Source organism: Gymnodraco acuticeps, unplaced genomic scaffold, assembly GCF_902827175.1.
Source record: "Gymnodraco acuticeps unplaced genomic scaffold, fGymAcu1.1, whole genome shotgun sequence".
NCBI classification, from domain to species: domain Eukaryota; kingdom Metazoa; phylum Chordata; class Actinopteri; order Perciformes; family Bathydraconidae; genus Gymnodraco; species Gymnodraco acuticeps.
The window spans coordinates 217,970-242,221 of NW_022991125.1; the positions used below are offsets into that span (position 1 = coordinate 217,970).

Here is a 24,252-nt window from a genome sequence, read left to right on the forward strand (position 1 = left end):
CAAATGCACGACCCAGAGACAAAGTCTTGAATATAAAAAAAAGAAGTATATTTATGTATACAGTTCAGGTAATCCCTCTTCACAGAGTAGGTGGTGGAAATTAAAGGCACTCACAAAGAGGACTTAATAAAAACTCAAGCCTAACAAAATAAACAAACATAACAAAACCTGACATGAGAGAAAAGCGATCCTTTCTGAGTTGAGGCTTGGCTCGACCATACGGGAAAACAAACCAGACGAACTGACACAGGACAGGGGGGAGACAGGACTATTTAAACATGATGTGAGTGGGGACAGGTGGAAACAATCAGGGGCGGGGCAGACACTGATGATGGCGGGAAAACACACAGGGGGAGGAAGAAACAGGGCCTGAAATGAAAGACAAGAGGTAAGTAGAAAATAAAACAGGAAATGACAGACAAAATATATAAACATAACCAACACATTTGACGAGACACAGCACAGTGTTTACTTATTCATGCATTTTACTTGCACTTTTTTATGTTATTTAAATGTCTTCTTTCACCTTTTTTTAATTTATTTTGTCATTTATGCCTTAGGTTTATTGTATGTTGCATTGTTGAAGGAGCATGAGACTTCACATTTTCATTACCAAAACTATGGTGAAGCTATTGTGGATCTGTGAATCTTGAATAATCTGACATACAGAAGTGTGGGTGTGTGAACAAACAGTGAACAAAAGGCAATATGTATAATGCCATCCTGTCCAGACCAGATGAACTGAAGTCTGAGAGCACATTCAAATCAGGATTAGTGAGACAGTTTGGTGCATGTGATCCATTGTAGTGACCCTCTGCTGTTTACTGGTCATAAACCTACAACCCAAGACAGTATATATGTGATTTATTTATGAGTTGATAAGATAAGATAAGATAGTTTATCTTATGGGTGGAGGACACCTCTTCTTTTGTCAGATTTTCTTCAGATTAGGTGCTCAGGTAATAGAACCATATAGATTCCAATGTTCAAAACCGTTTGTTAACAGATCACAGAGAAAAGGTTAAAAAGGCAGGCACGTTCAGGCAGATAATTAGAAGTGTGGTGCTCTTGGTGCTCTTGGTGCTCTGTGGTGCAGTGTGTGAGTCCTCTGTAATGCTGCTGATCTGCCTCGCTGTGCTCGGCCTCACCAGCAGCTCTCTGTCTGCTGCTATCCCACCACCAGATGCTACAGGATCCAGAAACAAGCTACTGCTCATCTCCTTCGATGGTTTCCGCTGGGACTATGACCAAGACGTGGACACCCCGAACCTGGATAAGATGGCCTGGGATGGGGTGAGGGCAGAATACGTCACCCCACCCTTCCTCACCATCACCAGCCCAGCACACTTCACCCTGCTTACAGGTATTCTGAAAATCATCTCAAACTATTTACCTTGTTGATAGGATGTTTAATTCACTTTTTTCAGAAGATATTAACAATCAAATATATGAGAGGGTAATGGATACACAACATCTTCGGTATCAAAATGAAATTGGCTGTTGTATCCCCCTCTAAATTTAAAAAACATCCACATTTAGATCATCAGGAAACTGCATGCATGCAGCCTGTGTTATTTTGTTTGTTAAATATTCATAAGAGTTATGCATATCCAACATCACCAGTACGAAAATTGGTCTGTTTACAACTTTTGTTTCTCCATAAAACAATTCAGACAGGAATGCTGTTGTTTGCCACCTATATATTACAAAGAGTTATGGTTCAGATCATGAGGAGACTGTGGCTGCGAGGGGGTGTGGTCGCTTTCGACCAGAAGGTTGTGGGTTTGATACCAGCCCGTTTAGTCAACAAGTCGACGTATCACGGTCAAGATACTGAACCCTGAGTTGCTCCCGATGGCCAACAGTGTTTGAATGTGTATGAATGTTAGCTTCCCTAGAGCAAGTGGCACTGTTCTGTATGAGTGAGGTGTGAATGGGTGAATGACTTGTATGTATGTAAAGCGTTATGAGGGGTCGAACAGACCTAATAAAGTGCTATTGAAGTGAAGTCCATATAGCCTTACGTTGTAATATGAGATATGTTTTGAGTTAGTGTATAAGTTTTCTTACAGGAGCCCCCCCTGGAGAAAAATGCACCAGCCGCCACTGGTACCATCATATAAATGAATAATCTATAATAGGATCTAAATGTTATTTTCCTTGGCTTGCTTCTCTTCATCTTGCTCTTTCATATGTATTTCCTCTTTCCAACAGGACGTTATGTTGAGAATCATGGAGTAATCCACAACATGTGGTTCAACACTACCACTCAGGAGAAGAAGCAGTACTACCAAAGTCAGTTTGTTGATTCCTACTGGGACAACGGCAGCTTACCCATCTGGATAACAGCACAGAGACAGGTAATTCAGTTCCATCTCTTTTCTACCTGCATATCTCAAAGGCTACTTGTCTTCCTGGTTTTTATATCTTCAGCTTCATGTGTCATTTTTTGAGGAGCCCCTTATTCTAGGTAACTGTGTTTTTTTATTCTTCCAGGGTCTAAAAGCAGGTTCTCTGCATTTCCCTGGAACAGCAGCCACCTACAGAGGGGAGACTGTGGGGGTTAGACAAGTGGAACCTTTTCTCTATGATCATTCAAATGAGACCGATTGGAGGCTGAACATTGACAAGGTGATTGGAGAATGGTTCCACCAACAGGATCTGGACTTTGTCTCCTTGTACTTCGGAGAACCAGATTTGATTGGGCACAAATATGGACCAAATTCTGAAGAACGCCGTGAGATGGTCCAGCAAGTAGACCGTACAGTGGGCTACATCCGGGACAAGGTCCAAGAACATGGCCTTACTGACCGGCTCAACATTATCATCACTGCCGACCACGGGATGACTACAGTTTTAAGAGGTGGAACCTTTGAGGAGATCACCCTCTCTAAGATCCCTGGATTCAGCTTCAAGGATGTCAAATTCCACCTGGTGGATTATGGTCCTGCTGGGATGCTGCTTCCTAAAGAGGGGATGCTGGAGAAGGTCTACCAGGCTCTGAAAGGAAGCCACCCTCACCTTCATGTGTACAAAAAGGAGGAGATGCCAGCTAGACTGCACTACGGTAACCATCCTCGGCTCTTGCCCATCATCCTCTTTGCTGATCCTGGATATGTAATCAATGGGGTAAGAGAGCTGAGAACCTATTCACTGTCACCATGCTGTCATTAGATAAGTCTTGCTCATTCAAAGGCCTACTTCCACATATTCTTACTATTTCAGATAGTAAGAATATCAAAATGTACCATATAATGTTCTTGTCTTTCTCCATACAGTTTTTCCCTGTGCAGTTCCACAAAGGAGAACATGGCTTTGACAATCAAGTGATGGACATGAAGCCTTTTTTCAGGGTGGTGGGACCTGATTTCAAGACAAACGTGGTGTTCCGGTCTTTTGAGACAGTCAATGTGTACCCACTGATGTGCCATCTACTGGGGATAAACCCAGAAGTCAATGATGGACACCTGGACAATACCAAAGACATGATGGTCCCCAACAAAAAAAACAGTAAGAAACGTTGTGGTTTGACATTCTAGATATCAATTACTTTTTGGTTTATCTCACATTTTGCTTGTGAAACTTACTGATCAGCATTTAACCATGATGGTCTCTTCCTCAAATCAAGGTATGTTGCTCTTAACTGACCCTACAAATTGGTGGCTTTGCTGCTGACTTGAGATGACAATAAGTTTCAAAACGTCTTTCTATGCAACACACACACTGCGCAAGATGCACGATGGTGTCCCTTTTGGTGCAAACCGTCACCCTAACAGTAATCATTTTGAAAGAACAGAGCACTGGTGTAATTCCCCCACTGGTTGGACAAAAAACTAAAATAGTGTGTTTCTTTTAGCAACAACTAAACAGTGCTACATTTTTTAGATAGTCACTGGAAAACACTACACTATATCAGCTTGGAGTGTCAGGTTTATTGTGTTGCATGTATGAAGACATAACAAGACAATAATACAGGTAGATACATGTTTTAATTACATGTAATGGAACAGCTCAGTTCAAGATGAGCAAGCTCTTATCCCAAAGAAACAATTTGGTGTACATCTGATTGTTAATAATAAGGGAAACCGTTTTTCTAGAAGACAAGAGGTGTTTTAAACATTATACCAGGTGTGTTACAATGTGTTACAGTTACTATGAAAATGAAAGATCGATCCTGTAATACGGTTGGTCTGTTTCGTGTTTCTGCACTCATCATTGCAGTTCGTCTTCCATCCAATGCAACACTGGTACATTTTTTATGAAGGCCATATAAAACCAACTGCATCCTTATCTCTGTTCTCTACTGACTCCAAAAAGTAGTTAACAGTCAGAATCTGTTTGTCATTTCTCTAACATGCACTTTGATTTAAGGTGTCTCTGTAGCTTGCACTAAAGTGAGAGTACAAAAACTGAAAAGCAGATTATTTGATAAGCATGGAAGATAATAAAAAGGATTAAGGACTATCAGATCTCATATTGCACTTGTTTTATGGAATGTGCTGTTCGGTGTGCCAGTAAGTAGGCCTGGTAACTGGCTGGGAACTTGGGCTGGGTTTAAGTCCAGAGTGTGGACTAGTACTTTGAGCGTTGCCAGTTCACCACCTGGGCACTGCCAAGGTGCCCTTGAGCAGAGCAGCGGTCCCCCACACTGCATATATGAACTGCACTTGGTGGTCATGGGTCAGGCAGGTCAATAAAATATCTTGTAGGCATTATCTAAAAGTTTCACTGCACTTACAATTTTTATTTTACAAAGTAAGATGGAGTACACACAGTCTATAGTAGAGATCAACATGAAAAAAGATGACATCAATTTGAACTGTTGTCTAATTTCTCTAGAAAAACATGTCATAAAATCATTTTAAAAACATTTGATCCCATAATCTCTACACATAATGACTTTAAGTAACATAAAGTGATAAGGAACAGATGATAGCCATATGATTGACTTTTGACTTGACCTGACACTGTAAATCATCACCAAGCAGATTACGATAGCAGATAGAGCAGCTATGGACTGAACAACACAAGGTAAACTCCAGATGAACAAGAGATCCTAATGTTCATCATGACAGCCCTAGGGTGACCATATTGACCGGGTCTTGGCATTATCACTCAGATGTAATGAAAATGCTTATTAGTAAATACAAATGTTGTATTACATTATCGAATACTTTTTTATTTTTACATTACAAATCTTGAAAAACTGACCCTTTCTGACATTCATAGAACAAACACAAACAGAGAGGGATTGTATCCTCTCCGTTTGTGTGTGTTCTATGAATGATCCGCCCCAGTGTTGATTGAATGAACTATGAGAGTGCATGTAGACTACTTATGTGACACTGAATGTATCTGTACACAACCACTGGAGGGTTAGGGCTAGGAAAATAACTTTTTGTAACAGGCCTGTTGGCACGGTTAGTAAAACTGCAATCAAGAACACACAGCTTGTGAAAGTGCCAAATCCAGATCAGTAAATATGTGAAGGACGTAAGTAGGGAAAGTAGTTTTAGTGCAAACTGTCCCTCCTGGCATTGAAACAAATAGGAACGTCAGCCACTTGGTCAACACATTTGAACCTGCACATCGAGTGAAAGCATTTGACCGGTTTGAAATAAATAAAAAGAAGAAATGAAAGTGAACTAGTTTATTTATGGAGGTAAGAACCACATTCAATTATTAGTTCAATTGTGAAACTATGACTGCGAACTTGTTCATTTTCATCTCTGATAACTGACCTTTGAGCTAGCTCTCCAAGTCTGCACTTGCACAACACCTTGTCTGTGTTTTAGTGTGTTTTTTCAAGATGGTTAACTTTTTTTAAAACAATATTTCTGCTCTCTGTCTCCACATCAAGAACTGAATGCCCTGTCTCAAGTGGTTGTCGGTTTATCTGCAGTGACCGTTTTTCTCGCACTGGTGTTCATAATGACCACTTCCTATGCTGGGTGTAAAAGGAATCGAGTAGAAAGGAGGTAACATGCTGTCATTATACCATGAAAATGCATTATAATTGACTTGTTGCCCTCTCCTGGCCAAGTCCCCCTTATTCCTTATAACGATGCAACTTGACAATGTGTATTCAACTTGTCAGGTTAATCATATTACGGATTAAACACTCTGTACAGATACATTTTACATCCTTTTCAGATTGCATACATTCCTTATTCCGTGTTAACTCTCACTCCACCTCTCTGTGGTCTTTTCTTTCTTTCTCAGTTTCAACATGGAACATGCAGCTGGGTACATTGGGGAAGAAAAGACAGACATCAAGCAGAGCAGCTTTTAAAAATTAAGACTGATTTTGTTTTTTTCTAATCTTCTTTCTTATTCAATCCACATCCTTCCATTAATGACAGATACAACATTCTGGTACAGAAGCACTTCTCTATCAAAAGGTAATTGTCACTAAATATTACCATGTCCATACATGGAGTGGATGACATGTAGCCTACTTGATTTGATGGAAGAACTTTTTACAATTTTTTCATGAATGACAAAATATAGCAAATCTATCCCAAGACTGTCACTGTGTATATTTGAATGGAGATCACAATAAAAATGCAGATTAGAAATATAGAGAAATGTTTTAAGTTTAGCCTTTTTGAGTGCTTTTCCGTCGACTTTCATTCATTGTGAATTCTTTATGATGGCTTTATCCTTTTTTTCACATCATCTTTGCCAAAAGCTACAGTTAACACCTTTTATTAAAAATATAAATGTACATTTGTGTGGTTCTTATTTTATCCTTTTATTAATACAGTAAATTACCATAACATTAAAGTCCTATGATTGAATGATGATCCGAGCCTATTCTCTGGTGATTGTGATAGCATTATTCTGCCTTGAGTATTGCAAAGACATGACCCTCCTGTCTTCTTCAAAATAGTACCCTTCCTTAATATTGACCTCATTATTACTCCGTGTTTGTTTTTTATTAGTATACATGTTGTATTTTTACAAGGTGTTTTAGCCCGTTTTATTATGAAGTCATATAGTCTTGGTGTTTTTTCAAAAGACACCATATTATTACCGCTTTATCATAGAGCTGTAAATAGGAAGGAAGGTACATTCAGCTTGGTAGTAGTTTTTCTTACATGACAAAAAGGAAATACAGTTTAATCTGGAAGCTGTCCCATTGTTTTAGGTGTGAATAAAACATGTATGTTGTCCTCTATTGGAGCCAATATTTGAACAAATATTTTCACATTAGTTGAATTCAGCTACAAACTCACAAATTAAAAGAACACTTGCTATACCAAATCATGTTTGTGTTTAATGCATATTTGTTCAAACTCTACTTAATAACAGAGACACTAAGGACAAAGTGCCAAATATTGGAGGCATTCATTGTAATGCATGTGTGTACTGTATGTCTACTCTTTGGCTGTCTGTAATTGTGTTGGGTGTTGACAAATACAGACATTGTTTCAATCAAAAACCTCTACCTTGGGAAACAGCAGTTTTAAAGAAGGAAGAAAGGAGGTGGAGAATAACTTTACCTTGTAATGAATGTTGAATATAACATTTTAAAGATTCTAATAAATCAGTTTTATATTTGTTTCAAGTCAAAAAAGTAATAAATCCAATCATAAAAGGAACTTTAAGGGAACAGCTTTTTTCGGTTTACGGTCAAAGTTTGAGAATTATTCTCAGATATCTGTTCTTCAAAGACAAACATTAACCCTGTCATATCACTGCACTTTGCTAATAAAGGTATAAAATATATCATTATAGGTTGATAAGGGCTGCAATCAATACCGCAAGCATTGATTAGAATGTGTCCCGGACATTTGTTTCAAGATAATTCAAGTCATATTTCAGTAAGACTAGACGGATGGATACATTATTCTGAGACTAAACTGACCCTGCTGAAGAAAGGTTACATAGTTGACCAGTGGATTTTCAGGTGAAAGTCCTCCGTCATGCTGCTGCTCTGCCTTGCTGTCCTCTGCCTTGGTGCTAGCTCTCCCTGTGCTGCTGCATCACACCAAGGCTCCACCAACCCCACCAGAAACAAGCTGCTGCTCATCTCCTTTGACGGCTTCCGCTGGGACTATGACAGGGATGTTGAAACCCCTAACTTGGATAAGATGGCCCAGGATGGGGCGAAGGCACTCTATGCTACTCCACCCTTTGTGACCATTACCAGCCCTTCTCACTTCACAATGCTGACAGGTAAAAGCAACAGTTTAATGTGTTATTGTTTTTAAACTGTAGTAAGTCTGCCAAGACGTATCAATAGACTCAGAGTGTGTATGTAAATGCATAACAACTAATGTCATGCACATATTCTGTCAACTCACTGACAGGAAACTGTTTTGAAAAAGATGTTCTCAATTGAGGTCCGTTAGATGTTGTTTATTTGACCACTGTAAAAAAAAAATCATAACAGGAAGGTTTATCTTGAGTAATTAACAACCGGTTACCAAGTCTAGGATTGTTTTTCACAAACATGTGTTAATAGCTTAATACCTTAGCTCTAGCACTTCAGAAGCAACCTTCTTCATAACTTGTGTCTACAAGGTTTAACATAATGGGGCAGAGAAAAGTGGTAATGCAGCAATCAAACAAAGGACCATGTATTGTTTTAACGGGGTTATGTTATCCAAACTCAAACATTTTAAAGCACAAAACAAAGTCCACCTTAGACGGAGCCTCCTACTCTCTGCCACTATTAACTCCTCAGTTGCCTTTGTCTAACTAGTTGTGGAGATCAGCTCCAGGTTTGTGGCTCTCCACACCTGCTCACAATGCTGTTAATTAGCAGTGGGTAGAGTGTAGGAGTGTAGCAATTCCATTTGCAACAGTCCCTGTAAATATAGAAAACTCTCCATTCAAATGTAAACTTGTTCCGTTTTCTAGACTTAAATAAAATAAAATATAACCATGAAGTTGTTAACAATATATATATAAATATGACAATATTAAACGTCCATCTTGTTTTTTGATGATGTGTGCCTGCTGTGAGAAAAAAGCACGATACTTTTCCAATGAGCTCTTATGAGTTGTTTTACACAGGCTTTATGAACGTGGACCACATTGAGATATATTCTTCATGGTCAAGGTTAGAATTGAATCTTAATGGTTGCTTTGCACTCAACCTCTTGTCCACACGTATTAATCCACATGAGTCCAAATTTGTATGATGATCGTATGACAATATTTGACCCAAATACCAAATATATGTAATATATGCAGAACTAGTTAGGAATACACATGTATCACTGTGTATATCACATATCACCAAGAAACCCCACACAAGTCAGTAAACATTTAAATGTGGAAATGTGTTTCAAATCCCTTTTTTTTAATTTATTTATTTTTTATTTATGTTTAACGATCAAAACTTTTGCACGTTAAGGCAGATGTTGTTAAATTCTGAATAAGCACTGTAACTTACATGATCCGCGTTTCCCGGTCATGGTGGGTTGTTTCTGTTAATGAGGGAATGTTGTGTCACGGTAAATCTTGCGGCTGTAAAGTATTGTGGGACAGCATTTTCTCCTTTCCTTTCCAAAAGAATGGTCCAGTGTATCCTGAGCTAAAGTAGATTATGAATGAAAGTTTCTAAAGTCCTTTCCTATCATCGAGAGCAGGATTCCTCATTGTATGGTATCGGCCGATACTGATTCCGGCGATCGGCCCCAAAATTGGCGATCGGAGCATCCCTAGGTGATAGATATGATTATACAGTGCATACACATAAAAACATTCAAAACAAGCAGTGCTTTTACATATAACCCATTAAAAAACTGAACGTGTTCACTCTATTAGCCTACAAAATATTATATAATAATAGTTGATAAAAGATGCAAAAATAGACAAGAAACAACATATTTAAACTTGCCCGCCGACACTGTTGACTCTATCAAGCACTACATGGCGAATGTGCTCTTAGACGGGTAGATACATGGTGGGATAGTCTAAAAAATAGTATCTTATCATGTGCATGCTCATGAATATGGACATTTACCTCTCAATATATATCTGTCATAGTCTGCTCCATCATTTACCAGTAGTTTTCCATTCACCTGTCTCACCTGTTTTCCACACCCACTCGTTAGCTCACTCTCTTTCTCTTCTGCACCCATTAGCTTCTGCCAGTATTTAAACCTGCACCTTACACACACTCTTTGCCAGATTGTACTTTGCCTCATGCTTGTCTTTCCCGCGTTTGAAACTAGATTGCCTACCCGGTTCCGACCCTGCCTGTCCTCGATCTGCCTGCTCTGCCTGTTCCCTGATCCTGCCTGTCCCTCGACTATCCTGTCTGGCCTGTTATCCGACCCTGCCTGTATCCCCGCTGACCGCCTCGCTTACTCCCTGACTCTCTGCCTGTCCCTGACTCACCTTCTGCCCGCTGTCCTCCGGTGCGTTAAACTGCTCGGTTGGTATTCCTCAGATCCAGTAGAATCTCCAATAAAGTTTATTACCAATTCTCCTTGGTTTCTCGAGTGCTGCATTTGGGTTCTCCTTAAGATTGTGACAATATCGCTAAATTGGAGCATTTCAATTGGAGGATACTACGACCAACCTGGCACTTTATTACTCTCGCTAGCTTGGCTCTCCATTCCATGCTTAGCAAGTGTTTTTGGATAGAAAAAATTAGCGATTTCTCATAAGAAAAGAACCGGGTGAACAGAAAGAAAGCGTGACAACGAGGGAAATGAGGATTTGGCTTTAGAGCATCCAACAACCGCAAATCAAGAGGAAGATGCTAGAGATGGGGTTTGTGGGCAGACATCAGGAGTTCCCGCTAAAAAAAGAAAGGTACGAGCCGTACAAGACGAGCATAGAACATTTCAGGAAAAGTGGACAGAGGATTTGTATTTGTCCTCCACAAATCGAACCCTTTGTGCTTAATATGCAAACAAACCCGCACTGGTTTCAAGCGAAGTAATTTGGAGTGGCATTTCCAAACTACGCATCCAAAATTCAATTAAACTTACGCTCCTGGAAGTGAAATTAGGAGGGGAAAAAATAGAGCAGCTTTCTTCTCATCTTTCTGGACAACAAAGGCTCATACACAGGACAACTAATAAAGCTGAACGACTAACTGAGGCATCTTTTGAGACCCGGGCAAAAAAAACATGATCAGACTCAGACATTTTGAAAGACTGCTTTTTGGCTTCAGCAGAAATATTGTTTGCAGAGTTTGACAACAAGGAGGCTATTATAAAGCAAATTAAAGGATTACAATTATCCGATTCTGTCAGTGTAGAGCGAAGCAGACAGGACCCAAATGCAGGTTTCACAGAATATTCCTTTATTTCAAGGTTAACTAGAAACAAACAGAACTCGTCCCTGTGAACACAGTCAAGACCAGGGGCGTCGCCTGGCCTGGGCATTCGGGGCTTTTTTCTGTGACCCCGGACAATTCTCCCTCAATAATATAATACATTAACCGTGCTTTACGTGAACCTCATCATGACACAAGAGAGGACGGCAGGACTGTAATTTCCCAATCTGAGAGTTGAATGGAAATAAACGTGTGCTTGTGTCATTCAAGCTCGGCTCTGTGTGTGTGTGTGTGTGTAGCGATGTGTGGCTGACCAGGAGCGGGGGAGCCTCACTCCCCTTTGACTCGCCGCCGGGAGACCCTGTCTCTGGGGTGGCGGGGGAGCGGAGACGTGGGACGGAGCCCCTGCAGCCGCCGAAGGGCGAGTCTGACGCCGAGGCGGTTGCTGTGGGCGTCTCTCCGCTTGCGGCCTCCTGTGGCCAGCGTGGACGCCGCGGCTGCTGCGGGCGTTGGTGCCACTGTGGGCGATCAGCAGGCTGGAGCCAGCTGGAGCCAGCTGTACATGCTGGCGAATGCCATCCGCCTGTTCCGCGGCCGTCTTCATGGACTCCACCATGGCGTGGAACTGGGGTCCGAACAGCCCGTCCGGGCTGATTGTCCAGTAGCACTTTTCTGGCCGTCTCCGTAACAGACGCCTGCTGCAGCCAGAGGTGGCGCTGGATCTGTTTCACCCACGCGGAAATCCTCGCCTGGGAGACAGCGACGGACGCGCACAAGAGTGAGCGCCGTGCTGGCCGCCTTGCTGATTTCCTCTGCCTTAATAATAATAATAATTCCTTACATTTATTATAGCGCTTTATCAATGACTCAAAGCGCTTTACATATACACACATTACACATATATGATACATGCAATGGTCAGATACTGTGGACAATACTGGAACCTCCTGATGGCCAGGAAGCGTGGCCAGATCGGGTCACTCCTGACTTGCTATCCCGATTCGTAGTCCAGCACACTATCCACTGAGCCACAGCCACCCCAAAGAACAAAAACAATAAAGAAATGCGCAGCAACTCATTTGATGCCTGATGTTGCACAGTATGAATTATATCTTTAGGGTTGTAGCTGGTGATCAATATAGGCCACATTGGTAGAGCAGCCAGAAGAGGAAAACATTTAGACTGCTCCAAAATAGTGGCATTATCCTAGAAATCACAGAGGGATAGAGAGTGCCTATGATGGTCCTTCCTTGGGGCTAGGTTAACACATCCAGGAAATGGGTTGTCTGTATCAAGGTGTTTTGATTTTGTTGGTGGACCACTGGATATGGGACGAGAAGGTCTGGGAATGAACGCTTGATGGACATACACTTTATCTCGGACATGAATAAGGAGGTGACATACATGCATGTAGACGTGTTAAAGGGGGACCTATCATGCAAAATGCACTTTTTGATGTATTTTATACATAAATATGTGTCCCCGGTGTTTCAAGGAACTCACAAAGTGTCAGAAATGAAAACCCTCTCTCTATTCCTCTGTACCCAAATCTCTAAAAACGGGGTTTCAACAGAGAATTTAGCGGTATCTGCCGGGTAATTCTGAGCAGGCATTAGCTCCCCCCTGCTCTTTTTTTTTTCAAGCTAAGGACTGTTAGATGTATTCGTTGTTCTCGCGTCCCAGGAGCGAAGCTTACAATAAGGAGACTAATGGAGTCTCTCAAAAGGTTCAAATGGAAGTTAAGCTCACTGTTGATATTCCGGAGACTTCTTCTGGTAAAGCTTTTCAAAATAAACTTTAGCAACAACGTTAGCCACAGACCGAATTTTTCAGAATAAAACAGTTTTAAGCTTACTGTATGTTTAAACTAAATTACGTCATTAAACATTGATTTTAATTTCTTACAGGAGCCAGAATCTACGTTTCTCTAACAGGGCTGGAATAGTGAACAGTCCTAAAACCCGGAGGTAAACTTATTCCGGTTCCTTCGTCAAAAAGCAATGAGATTTCTCAATAGGAAGACACAAGACACAAGGTTTGAGGGGGGTCTGACACAGAATGCTCTCTGGAGTCCAGAATTTATTTGAGTTCCTCTGACCCTTCATCTGAAAGTGGAGAGGACACTGACGGTCCGTTCTACCATCCACCACCACGGGGGGGGTTTTTCTCACAATCTGTGAGGACACCCTGGTTTTCCCTAGCTCCTGGGAGAACGACCTCCGTTCTTCTCTGTCCCCTCACTGTGGACGGGACCCTCAGTGTCTTCTCCACTTTCAGATGAAGGGTCAGAGGAACTCCAAGAAATGCTGGACTCCAGAGAGCATTCTGTGTCAGACCCCCTTGAACCTTGTGTCTTCTTCAGATGAGTCCTGCTGCTTGCTAGCAGAAGAAGGCTACAAGATTAGAATCTTTAATGACCACACAGCCAGGCTGGTGGAATTTGTGTTCAGTGCAGAGTATTACAGCTTGTTCCATACAATTCAACATACAATAAACAGACAATAAAAAGTACAACACACAGCACAGGGCAAATACATACATCATGACATATAATACATAAAGTTCAAGGTGTGATTGATTGTGATTGTTCATTGGGGTTATTTAGAGTCCATTTAGTGTCCGTATTGCAAAGGGGAAGAAGCTGTTTTTGAAGCGGGCGGTTTTGGTGGACAGTGACATATAGCGCAGAAATGATTTTCTTTGCCCTTGTGACAGTTCGTTGGTGGTGAAGTGATTCGAGTGATGGAAGGGGACTGCAGGTGATGTTTGATGCTTTATTGACGATACGTTGAAGTTTATTGCGGGAGAGGTTATCTGAACTGCTGTACCAGACTGTGATGGATGATGTGAGGATGCTTTGGATGATGGCTGTGGAGAACTGGATTAGGAGATGTTTCCTCACTCTGTATTTCTTGAGCTGCCGCAGAAAGAATAGCCTTTGGTTGGCTTTTTTGTAGATGTGGTCTGTGTTGGTCTCCCATTTGAGGTTATTGCTTATATGAGTGCCAAGACATTTGAGTGATTCTGTGGAAATGAGTTTGCCGGAGATAGATAGAGGTGATTTGGGCTGTGGCTTTCGCCTGAAGTCGATGATTATTTCTTGGGTTTTTGCTGTGTTAAGTAGGAGGTTGTTTTCTGAACACTAGGTGACTGCTTGATGGATCTGAGTGAGGTATTGTGTTTCATTATTATTTGAGATGAGTCCTGTTATTGTTGTGTCATCTGCGTATTTATATATGTTGACTGTGGGGTGCTGAGATGTGAGTTGGTTTGTGTAGAGTGAGAATAACCAGGGGGATAGGACACAGCCTTGTGGAGCTTCTATACTGAGGTGCAGAGGGAGAGATGTGGAGTTATTTATTTTTGACCCGTTGTCTGTTCCAGAGGAAGCTGTGGATCCAGTGACAGATGCAGGGGTCAGTGTTCATGTCCATTAGTTTATTGAAGAGTTTTTCCGGGTTGATGGTGGATTCCAGGTGTTGTAGAGTGTGATGGATTGCCAGGTTGACAGTGTCATCCACTGATCTGTTGGTTCTGTAAGCAAATTGATATGGGTCCATGAGGGGGGAGGTGCTGGGTTTTAGGTGCCTGAGAATGATGCGCTCAAATGATTTAATCGCCACAGATGTGAGGGCTATGGGTCTGTAGTCATTGAGGCAGGATATTTTATTAGACTTGGGTACAGGGATGATAGTGGATTCCTTAAAACAGTGAGGAACTGAACACTGGCAGAGGGAGGAGTTGAAGATGTTGGTGAAAACAGGGGCCAGTTCTGCAGCATTATTTCTGAAGTCTCTTCTGCACTGACATGCTTCTTCATTTTAGTTCCTTCTCTTTGCTCCAGGTCTTTCTCCTTCTCTGCTCACTAATGAAATAAACCCTTGGTCAAACTGCATGTATATCTTTGGCAGCCAGGTGCATAAACACACTAACAGTTGTTTTTGAGTAATCAAGCAGCTCTTCAAAGACACATCAAACACATCCCTCAAAAGATGGCCTTTTATTTACCCATGAAATTATCCGTGCATGCTTACAGACACACACACACGGAGAGGGAGGAGAGGTGTGTGCTGGTTGTGCACAGGCCTAAAAATAGTTGTTCTATCACCTGAGAGAGCACCAGGTCACATGCTGCAGGACCTGCTAGTCTGCTGCAAATGACACACACACACACACACACACACACACACACACACACACACACACACACACACACACACACACACACACACACACACACACACACACCTCGGGGCCCCCTGGTAGTCAAATGGCTCCATAATATAACTGGCAAAAATGTAAGAATTTCATGCATCGGCCCACAGTGGGAAAATGGTTGAATCTGTTGGAATAGAGTAGAAATATCAAATATCACTACTTTTCTTCTAAATGAAATTACAAAATGCATGGTTTTATACTGCAATGGCAGTGAGATCAAAAAATGTGGTCTGAATGAAAGTCAATGAGGCATTTTTGAGAGAAATTAAATAATTCAAATAATGAAACAGGCATTTAAATTCAAGATTAAATTCCTGCCAATGATTGAATGTTTGGTAGTTTTGAGTACGTTAGAAGTTGTTTGTGATTCATGAAAAAAAGTAGAAAAAAATATTGATGTATGATGATTTAATAGCAGTTATTATGGGCGTGTACATTTTTGCCACAAAGGTGTCCAGAGGTAGTACCTGACACTACGTAAAAAATAATAATGCAGTCAAATCGATTTTGCTGCTAATCTTTGACACATCCAAGACTCTAATAACCACCAAAGTTCCATCCCTCGACTAATTATTATATTGAAAAAAAATAATTTTTTGTTTTTCCGTAAGAAAAAATGAAATAATTCAAATAATTAAACAGGCATTTAAAGGGTTAAAATCCAGAAAATGATTGAATGTTTGGTGGTTTTGAGTACGTTATAAGTTGTTTAAGTGATTCATGAAAAAAATATATAATAAAAAAATATTGATGTATGATGTTGTATGATGATTTAATAGCAATTATTATGGGTGTGTACATTTTTGCCACGAAGGGGTCGAAAGGTTGATAATTTGAGGAGGGCACAAGGGTTAAAGACACTGTTTGAGTTTAATGATGAACTCAAAATGTAAAACAAAGTATGAAACATGTTTCTGGATTGATTAAACAGCAAAATAAAAGAAATAAAATGCACCCAGTGAAAAGACTTAGTTTGAGTGTGATGAACTCAAAATGTAAAACAAAGTATAATAATACATTTTATTTATATAGCGCTTTTCTACAACTCAAAGACGCTTTACAGTATGAGGGAGGGTAGACAAACAAGGACAGGCAAACAAATAAATATAGTAAAATAAAATAAACAGAAAAGGCAGTCAAGAGGAAGTTGATTGAGAGGGGGGAGGGGGGCTTATGTGTATGAAACATGTTTCTGGACATATGTGTTTACATGTGAAAAGACACTATTTTTCTGCCACCTTTTAGGAGAGGACGTTGGAAGTTCACTAGTAGGTATCTTTCTGGATATCCATTTGCTTGGGGATAGCAATGTTGATGTGCCGAAATGAAGAGCTGGTTTTATTTTTCTCCCGGCTGGGAACAGTACACATTATGTCCTTAAAAAGTACTTTGTAATATTTATAGAGGTTCTCCACAATCACATTTCTGACAGTGCATTCACCGCAGTGAAAGAGTTCAGCCAGATGAAGGTGTGTGTAACTATGACGCAGTATCATGAGTGTCATGAAAACTTGGTCTTCAAGACTCAGTGCTTTGGGGAACCAACCTTCTGGCAGTGGCGGCTGGTGGATAATATTTGTGGTGGGGCTTTTGATATAGTGAGTAAAAAAATTGTTTTGGGGAGAAATTACCCCTTGAATTAGGACTTCTGGTGATGTAATGGCGCGTTTCCAGTGCAGCGCGGAGTTCGCTTTAATGCTGCGTTCAGACCGGACGCGATGCGAATATTCGCTTTGCTCTAAACGCTCCTATCGCATCGCTCTAGTCGCTCGAGTTTCACCGCGGCTGCCAGCTGTGTTTACTCGCATCATTCAAACAAGACGCGCTCGGGAGCTACAACTACAACAAAATTAACATATTTTACCGTGATTAAATTGTAATACACGTTTCTAAATGATGCCGACGTAACAACATACTGATACCGGTTCGTAAAAACCATGAATTAATGCTTTGACAAGTCTGCAGACAGACGGCAGGCGAAAAACCTTTTAGAATGCTTGTTTTCTGAATGGAGATTGGGTCGACCAGGCTAAGCTAACGTTGTATATGCTCACTCCACACTCATAACAACGGCCTACAGACATAAATAAACCAGCGACTGTATTCGCCATGACACAGACAGTGCCGAGCCGTGCGGGGCCCGTTTTTGGTTGCGTTTCCACTTGGCCTAGTACCGGCTAGCGGGTCCTAATTCGCAGTTTTTCTGGCCCCATAAAATCGTGGTTCTAGGGCCAGGAACAACCAGGCTGAGTCGGGCTGAGTATGCTAAACTAGAGAGATAATCGCTGGCAAGGGGGCTACAACTACAACAAGATGAACATATTTTACCGTGATTTAATTGTAATACACGTTTCAAAATGATGCCGAATTAACAACATACTGATACCGGTTAGTAAAAACCATGAATTAATGCTTTAACAAGTCTGCAGACAGACGGCAGGCGAAAAACCCTTTTAAAATGCGTGTTTTCTAAATGGAGCTTGGCTAAGCTAACGTTATATGCTCCGACCGTCCACACTCACAACAACGGCCTATACAGACATAAATAAACCAGCGACTGTATTCTCCATGACACAGACAGTCTGTGGTTTGTACTTGTTTAACTTTTGTCTAGTTTCTGAACAGATCGTATCTGTCCCCGGCTGTTTGAAGAGCAAGCATGGGAAACAAAAGACAGCATTTACCTGTTTGCATCCAGCTTGCCATGCCTTTCTGGTGTACCAGCTACGTGAGAAGCCTCGTTGATACGTTTTGTCTTTTTCACGAGCTTGCTGCGATATATACAAATCGGGTTGGTCCGGTCCAAGGTCTTTAAGCAACAGTTTATCTCCCAAACTTCTCCTTTCGAAAGGATTGGAGATTAGCTCTTGAACGGAATTGGGCGGGGACCGAGGTCCGGCGACTCCACCTGCACACAAAGCCATTCTCATCCAACTACTGCGTCACCTTGGTCACTGACGAGTCTAAAAAACAACTCACGTCAACGCACGTAAGCAACGTGGGCGCCAACGTGAGCGCCCTCCTGACCAAAATATTTGACGGCGCTGATTGGCTGAAATTATGTTTCGGCGGCACAGTTTACTATTGAGACTTTTGCAACGTGCTGGTTGCTGCTGTTTGGCTCGGGGGCTCCTTGCACGGCGCCCGGTAATGATAAACTAATGCCACGGGCAAGGCCAGGCAGGAAACATGTGACTTATCAGTAACTTTAGACATCGTAACACAATTTTAAACGAGATTTTATTGTAGATTATACATTTTACTGATACCAATTGTATGATATTTACCTTGTTCATGAAGGATAAAGATAAGGCAAATGTGGCAGTGAATATAAGATATAGTGGGCCTATCATGGAAAAGCTAAGACATTGAGCTGTCTGAGTGGAAAAGTACAGTACTGTGTTAAAGTCCAACTGCTGAGAAGCCTCAGTGGAAATATACTATGTGAATACTGTGTGCAACAAAAACGCGGGGTCAACCAGATTAAGAACAGAGGCATCCTGTTATGTCCAAACTGATAAGCCACAAGGTTGCAGAACTCATTATTCTCACACTAAATCACCCACCAAGCAGGCGCAACAGTTCACAAGGGCAGTCTTGTGAGTGAAACCAGATAAGGAAGTGAGTGAAAGCAAATAAGGAAGTAACAAAAGCGCGCCGAAGGCTAACCTAAGAGTTGCTAGGGTAGCAACGGCAGATTACACCACAAGAAAGCAGCGAAGGTGGGGGCTCCGCTAGGAACAGTATATAAGCAGGATGTATTCAGTACTCGAGGCTCTCTTCAACTGGGATCTTACACTGACGAGCTTGTCACGGTGAGAACTCAAGAAGGAGTCCAAGGCGCTTTGTGGTATAGTATCAGATTGATGTATCTTTGTTGAACTGTGTAATAAAGTGCTTATTTGAAGAAACAATCCATTGGAGTGCAAAGTCTAGTTTTGTACAGCTAACAGAGAATAGTGTCTAGGACACAATTCCTTTTCCCTCAGAACTAAGAAACGGTCATCGGCAGATCCGGACAGCGACCCCGCTCTAGCCATATCCAAACGATCTGCGCGGAGGACGGACCTGGTCCGGTAGACTCCAACATTCATAAAAATAAAAATATAAAATATATATATTTAAAAAAAATAAAAAATAAAAATAATTTTTTTTAATTTAATTTAATTTGTTATATATATTTTTGTATGTGGGAAGAGGTGGGGCGGCGCACCTAGCGCCCCTATGGGCCGGCCGCCACTGCCTTCTGGGTATGTAATGGAACCCTCAAAACGAGCAACATACTCACACACAGCACTGAATGTGTCTCCATCAGGATTGCCAGATAGACACATTCAGTGTCTCTATCTGGCAATCCTGTCTCCATCCGAAGAACCTTTTCACTCAGCTGAGAGGCAGAATACTTGTCACGGCAGTAACTCTGCTTTGCCTTGGACTCCTCTATCTGGATCTCTAGCTGCATTATGTGTCTTTGCTGAGGCTGAAGTTTTTCTTCTACTGTGGTTGCTTGCTCCTCGGCATTCTCAGATAGTGGTTGAGGATCTTCATGTGTTGATGGACCTGCTTCCTCCTCAGTCATTAGACACGCAGCTTCTTCCTCCATTCCATCAATTATCCCTCTCAGACAGTTGGCTCTTCTACATTCTGTGCTTCAAATGAAACACGCCTTTTTCTCTTTTGTAAAGGAAAATGACAGCTGCAGATGCGGGAACAGGTATTGGGCTTCCTGTCAGCTCGTCTGTTGGGAAGATATAAAATATTAGTTTCATGGAAGTCACATATAAGACCATTAAGACATAGGCTAAAACAAAACAACTAAAGATATAACCTTGCACTTTGATAAGTCTCGTGAACATTTTCACTATTGACATTTTTATAGATCAAAATTGAACTAAAGAAATAAATGTTAGATTAATCCATATTGAAAATAGGTGTCAGCTGCTACACTAATTATAATAGTTATATTTCTTAATTAAGATATTACTTTATTGATCCCAATTTGGGAAATGTTTGTGTTGCAGCAGCATAAAAAGAAAAAGAAAATATAAGTTATTATATATACAAAAGTATGTGAGGGATGGAATATTAAATAGAATATAAATGTAAAATGTACATGTGATTTTACGTCCAAGAGAAGCTATGGAGCAGAGAGTTCTCTGCCAGCCAGAGGTGATTTGTTATTAGTTCAATATGTCAAACTGATTTCCCTGACTACAATCTTTAGTTACATGGTGAAACGTTATGCTGCTTGTACTAATTTGACTTATCATAAAAGCCACACAGGTTTTAATAGGATTTATTCATTATCTTTACTTATGTTGCGGTCTTTTCAGCAGCGCCATCTCTTAAATGACGATACAGTCACTACCCATCATTTAAATGTCACCGTGACATGGACAAAAATGTAACGTCAGCTTACCTAATAGCACGAATCCATACTCCCCTTTGGAAAACATTAGCCGGGAAACGATAGAACAAGCACGTTTCATGCGAAGACCTGTGGCTGCAACCCGGAGCAAAGCAACAAACCATTGCGTAGATAACTACTGTAGAAGCGCTAGTTTTAGCTAACGAAACGAACTGCCGAGTAAAATTGGAAAACACTGGTAATTAATTATTCTATAATTTGTAAAACGACGGTGTTAAAAACGACAATTTCAAATACAGATTATAATGGTCAGATATAGATATACAGATACTAAATATACTAAAGATAGGCAGGTACTTGCTTTCAAGCAGAACACAGGGGAAAACGAACTTAGCGGGAGTGTTTACGTGTTCGGCGTAATGACGTACAACGGCCTTGACAACTTCTGTAGTCCTATTCAGCCACTTGTTAACAACCATCGTTTTTCAGACACGTAAACTCTTCAAAAATCATCAGTGGGGTCACTGCTGATGTATTTAATGTCGTAGAACAAAACGTGATCTATCTCTTCAATTTGTGTCAACCACAGACCTTATTTCCAGCTATTTTCCAAAACCCTATGGAGAAAATGCAATGCTTTTTGACGAAGGAACCGGAAGTGGTAAAAATGCTAAGTTACTTCCGGGTTTTAGGATGCGTCACTGCGGTTCTCTATAGAGGGATATGAGGGATGTCTAAAATGCATGATCCGTTTGGTATTTTGAGTAAAACACATCATAGACATGTTTTTATATATTTTTATATATCTAAGACCCATAATATATACCTAGAAATAGCATAATAGGAGACCTTTAAGTCAATAAAGTTGTCTCATCTGAAATTAAAGCAATGTCTATGGATAGTTATTTACCATCTCCATGTCATCCGGTCAGTTAACCACATAAAGGTATGCTACAAGAAGAGTCTATTTAAAGTGATCAGCTAGCCTGGTCTGGCTAAAAATAAACCTAGCTTGGCAAGGCCGTCCAGTATGATACACAGTCGGTTCATGTAAGTAAAAGTGTAAAGTAAAATCCTGTCTTAAAGGTCTCTTATCACGCAAAATGCACTTTTTTTATGTCCTTTATAAATATAAATGTGTCCCCGGTGTGTGAGGGAACTCACCAAGTGTCAGAAAATAAAACCCTCTCTCTTTTCCTCCTCCCTCGGATCAACGGAGCTGATCCAGATTTGCTGCCGATATTATGATGTGGGCTGGTTTTACACTCATGGCCCTATCAGAAACGTTGCTATATCAGAAACAATGTGCGACGTGTTTTGGAAGTTAAATGGTCTTTGTTTACATTAGCAAGCATCGCTAACACTCAGAGTTAACACTGTACTGGAGAGTAGGGGTTGTTGGAGCAAGGTGTGGTCTGAAACCCACCTCGGCTCCACGTGTCCTTTTGATGAGCTGGGTCAGAGTTATAAAAGGAAGGAATTCAGAGCACCAGATACAGGGTTAAACAATAATCTGTTTTAATGATAAAAGGTAAGAATACAATACACTTTTAAAAGGGGTAGGCCCACCCCTGCTCTGGTCCTAATGCCGGGAGATCTCATCATCTTGACGGCAGGAGGAAAGAGACCGGACACAAGGACTCAACAGGAGATATTGTAAGAACAACGGGAGGAGCTGTGTGGATGCTCCTCCCATACAGGTCATCTATTGGGCGATATAAAAACGACAGCCTGTCGCAGCGAATCAGCACGAGCCAGCCAGGAGGCAGAAAGGAAAAAGAGTCTCTTCAGTTTGAGGGCAAAACAAACACATCTGGTGTCCGTTGTCTCACATTCCTGCACACACACATTTTCTGCATAGACTTCCCTCTCTGCTCCCCCTCCCCCATCAGTTTAACCCACACGCAGTAGATATGTCTAAAATATAGCTGTTTATAGTTGGCCAATACAAGCAATACATGTAAATGACCTTAATATCAATAATAACGAGGAAAACATTACCTCTGCTCTCAAGCAGTGAAATAGTAGAACTCTTACATAAACATATATAGAGAACACACACTCATTTCATTATGCAGCCCTCCACACAAATGTCACCTGCTTTCCTCTCTGAAAGCTATGCTTGGATAGGTTTTAACGGTCCTTTTCCCATGACCTCCCCAGGATCAGTCAACCAAGAAAAGTTAACTGTTCCCATACCCTCAGGCCCTCTTTGTGAGCCTTGCAGGAAATGATTCATTAACCAACAAGACTTCAACTGGATTATATCTGAGGAAGATCTCTCTTGGAGTTCCCCTGTTAATTGCAAAAACCATTGATGATTAACAAAGAGATTCAGGGCAGGGCCCCTCTTGATATCTAGAAACTGCAACAAGACTTTCTGCCATTCAAATTTAACACACTTCTTATATATCAGAATAAAATGAATATACCAGAAATACGCTGTATTAAACCTTCTGCTGTAACACTTTACTTCAGGGTGCATACCGGTACCCCGTATTACCAAAATACCAGTTACTGGCGGCTACGGTATACCGTACCGTAATCAGATCCGGTTTTCGATACTCTAATTTTTTTTATTTTAAAGTGAGGCTTAATATCCTTAAACTCACATCCAAACCGTCGAAATTACGATGTCAATTTCGCCGTGAAGCGTCACTGCACCACTTGCATAGACCTCACAGCGGGCGGAACTTGTCATAAAGTCCGCGAAAATAAAGCCCGCCCATTTAGAGGGAAGATATGATTGGTCAATTGTACTGTCATTTGACATTACTCTCTCGTTGAGTTACTATAGCTGGCCCTCTGTGAATGTAGAGAGGGACCAACAAGCTCTCCCGTCTTCACATAACTCGCAGAGACGGCATTTAACCCTTCACATTCCAACAGAAACTGAAAAGGCAGATTCGAAGGATTTATTTATTTGAAAATGTTATTTTAAATACAATTAAATCAAGTTATTTTGGTAAAACTAATGAAAAATGTAACAACAAAAACATATATAAAAAAAAATATTTAAAAAAAAATGTTTTTTTTGTTTTAATGTTTTCAAATATTATTTTGTAGAATATCTTAGGCCCTCACAGAGGGCCTAGAGGGCCCTGACGGCTCGCCACTGACTATTTGTTTAGTTGCTTTTTTTCCCTTCAACAGAACCGATAGAGTACCGTTAAAGGACCGGGTCGATAAGCGGTATCGATAAGTAGTACCGTTAAAACCTTAATGTTACCCATCCCTAGTGGCTGCATATGACTGCCAGTCTGAATGGTGGGGTCTGGAACCACTGCAAGAAGTTTATTTCTGAGAAAGGCGGCAACACATCCAACCTCTCAAAACATTTGCTACTGTCACATAAAATCAGAGTACAGGAATGTACAGTCTTCAAGCCCGTGTTGTTAAACGTGTTTTTCATTGTTTGTTC

At 40.9% G+C, this 24,252-nt stretch overlaps 1 protein-coding gene and 1 pseudogene across 1 annotated transcript; both read left to right on the forward strand.

Annotated features, from left to right (window-relative positions):
• Positions 1–1,113: 1,113 nt before the first annotated feature.
• Positions 1,114–6,370, forward strand: LOC117560313 (ectonucleotide pyrophosphatase/phosphodiesterase family member 7-like). The gene is made up of 6 exons (XM_034237160.1): positions 1,114–1,363; positions 2,215–2,360; positions 2,497–3,129; positions 3,279–3,510; positions 5,861–5,978; positions 6,223–6,370. The coding sequence occupies exons 1-6, from the start codon at positions 1,114–1,116 to the stop codon at positions 6,290–6,292; spliced, it is 1,449 nt and encodes a 482-aa protein (XP_034093051.1). The 3' UTR covers positions 6,293–6,370.
• A 1,558-nt stretch (positions 6,371–7,928) lies between these two features.
• The window catches only part of LOC117560314, a 33,210-nt pseudogene continuing 16,886 nt past the window's right edge, over positions 7,929–24,252 (forward strand).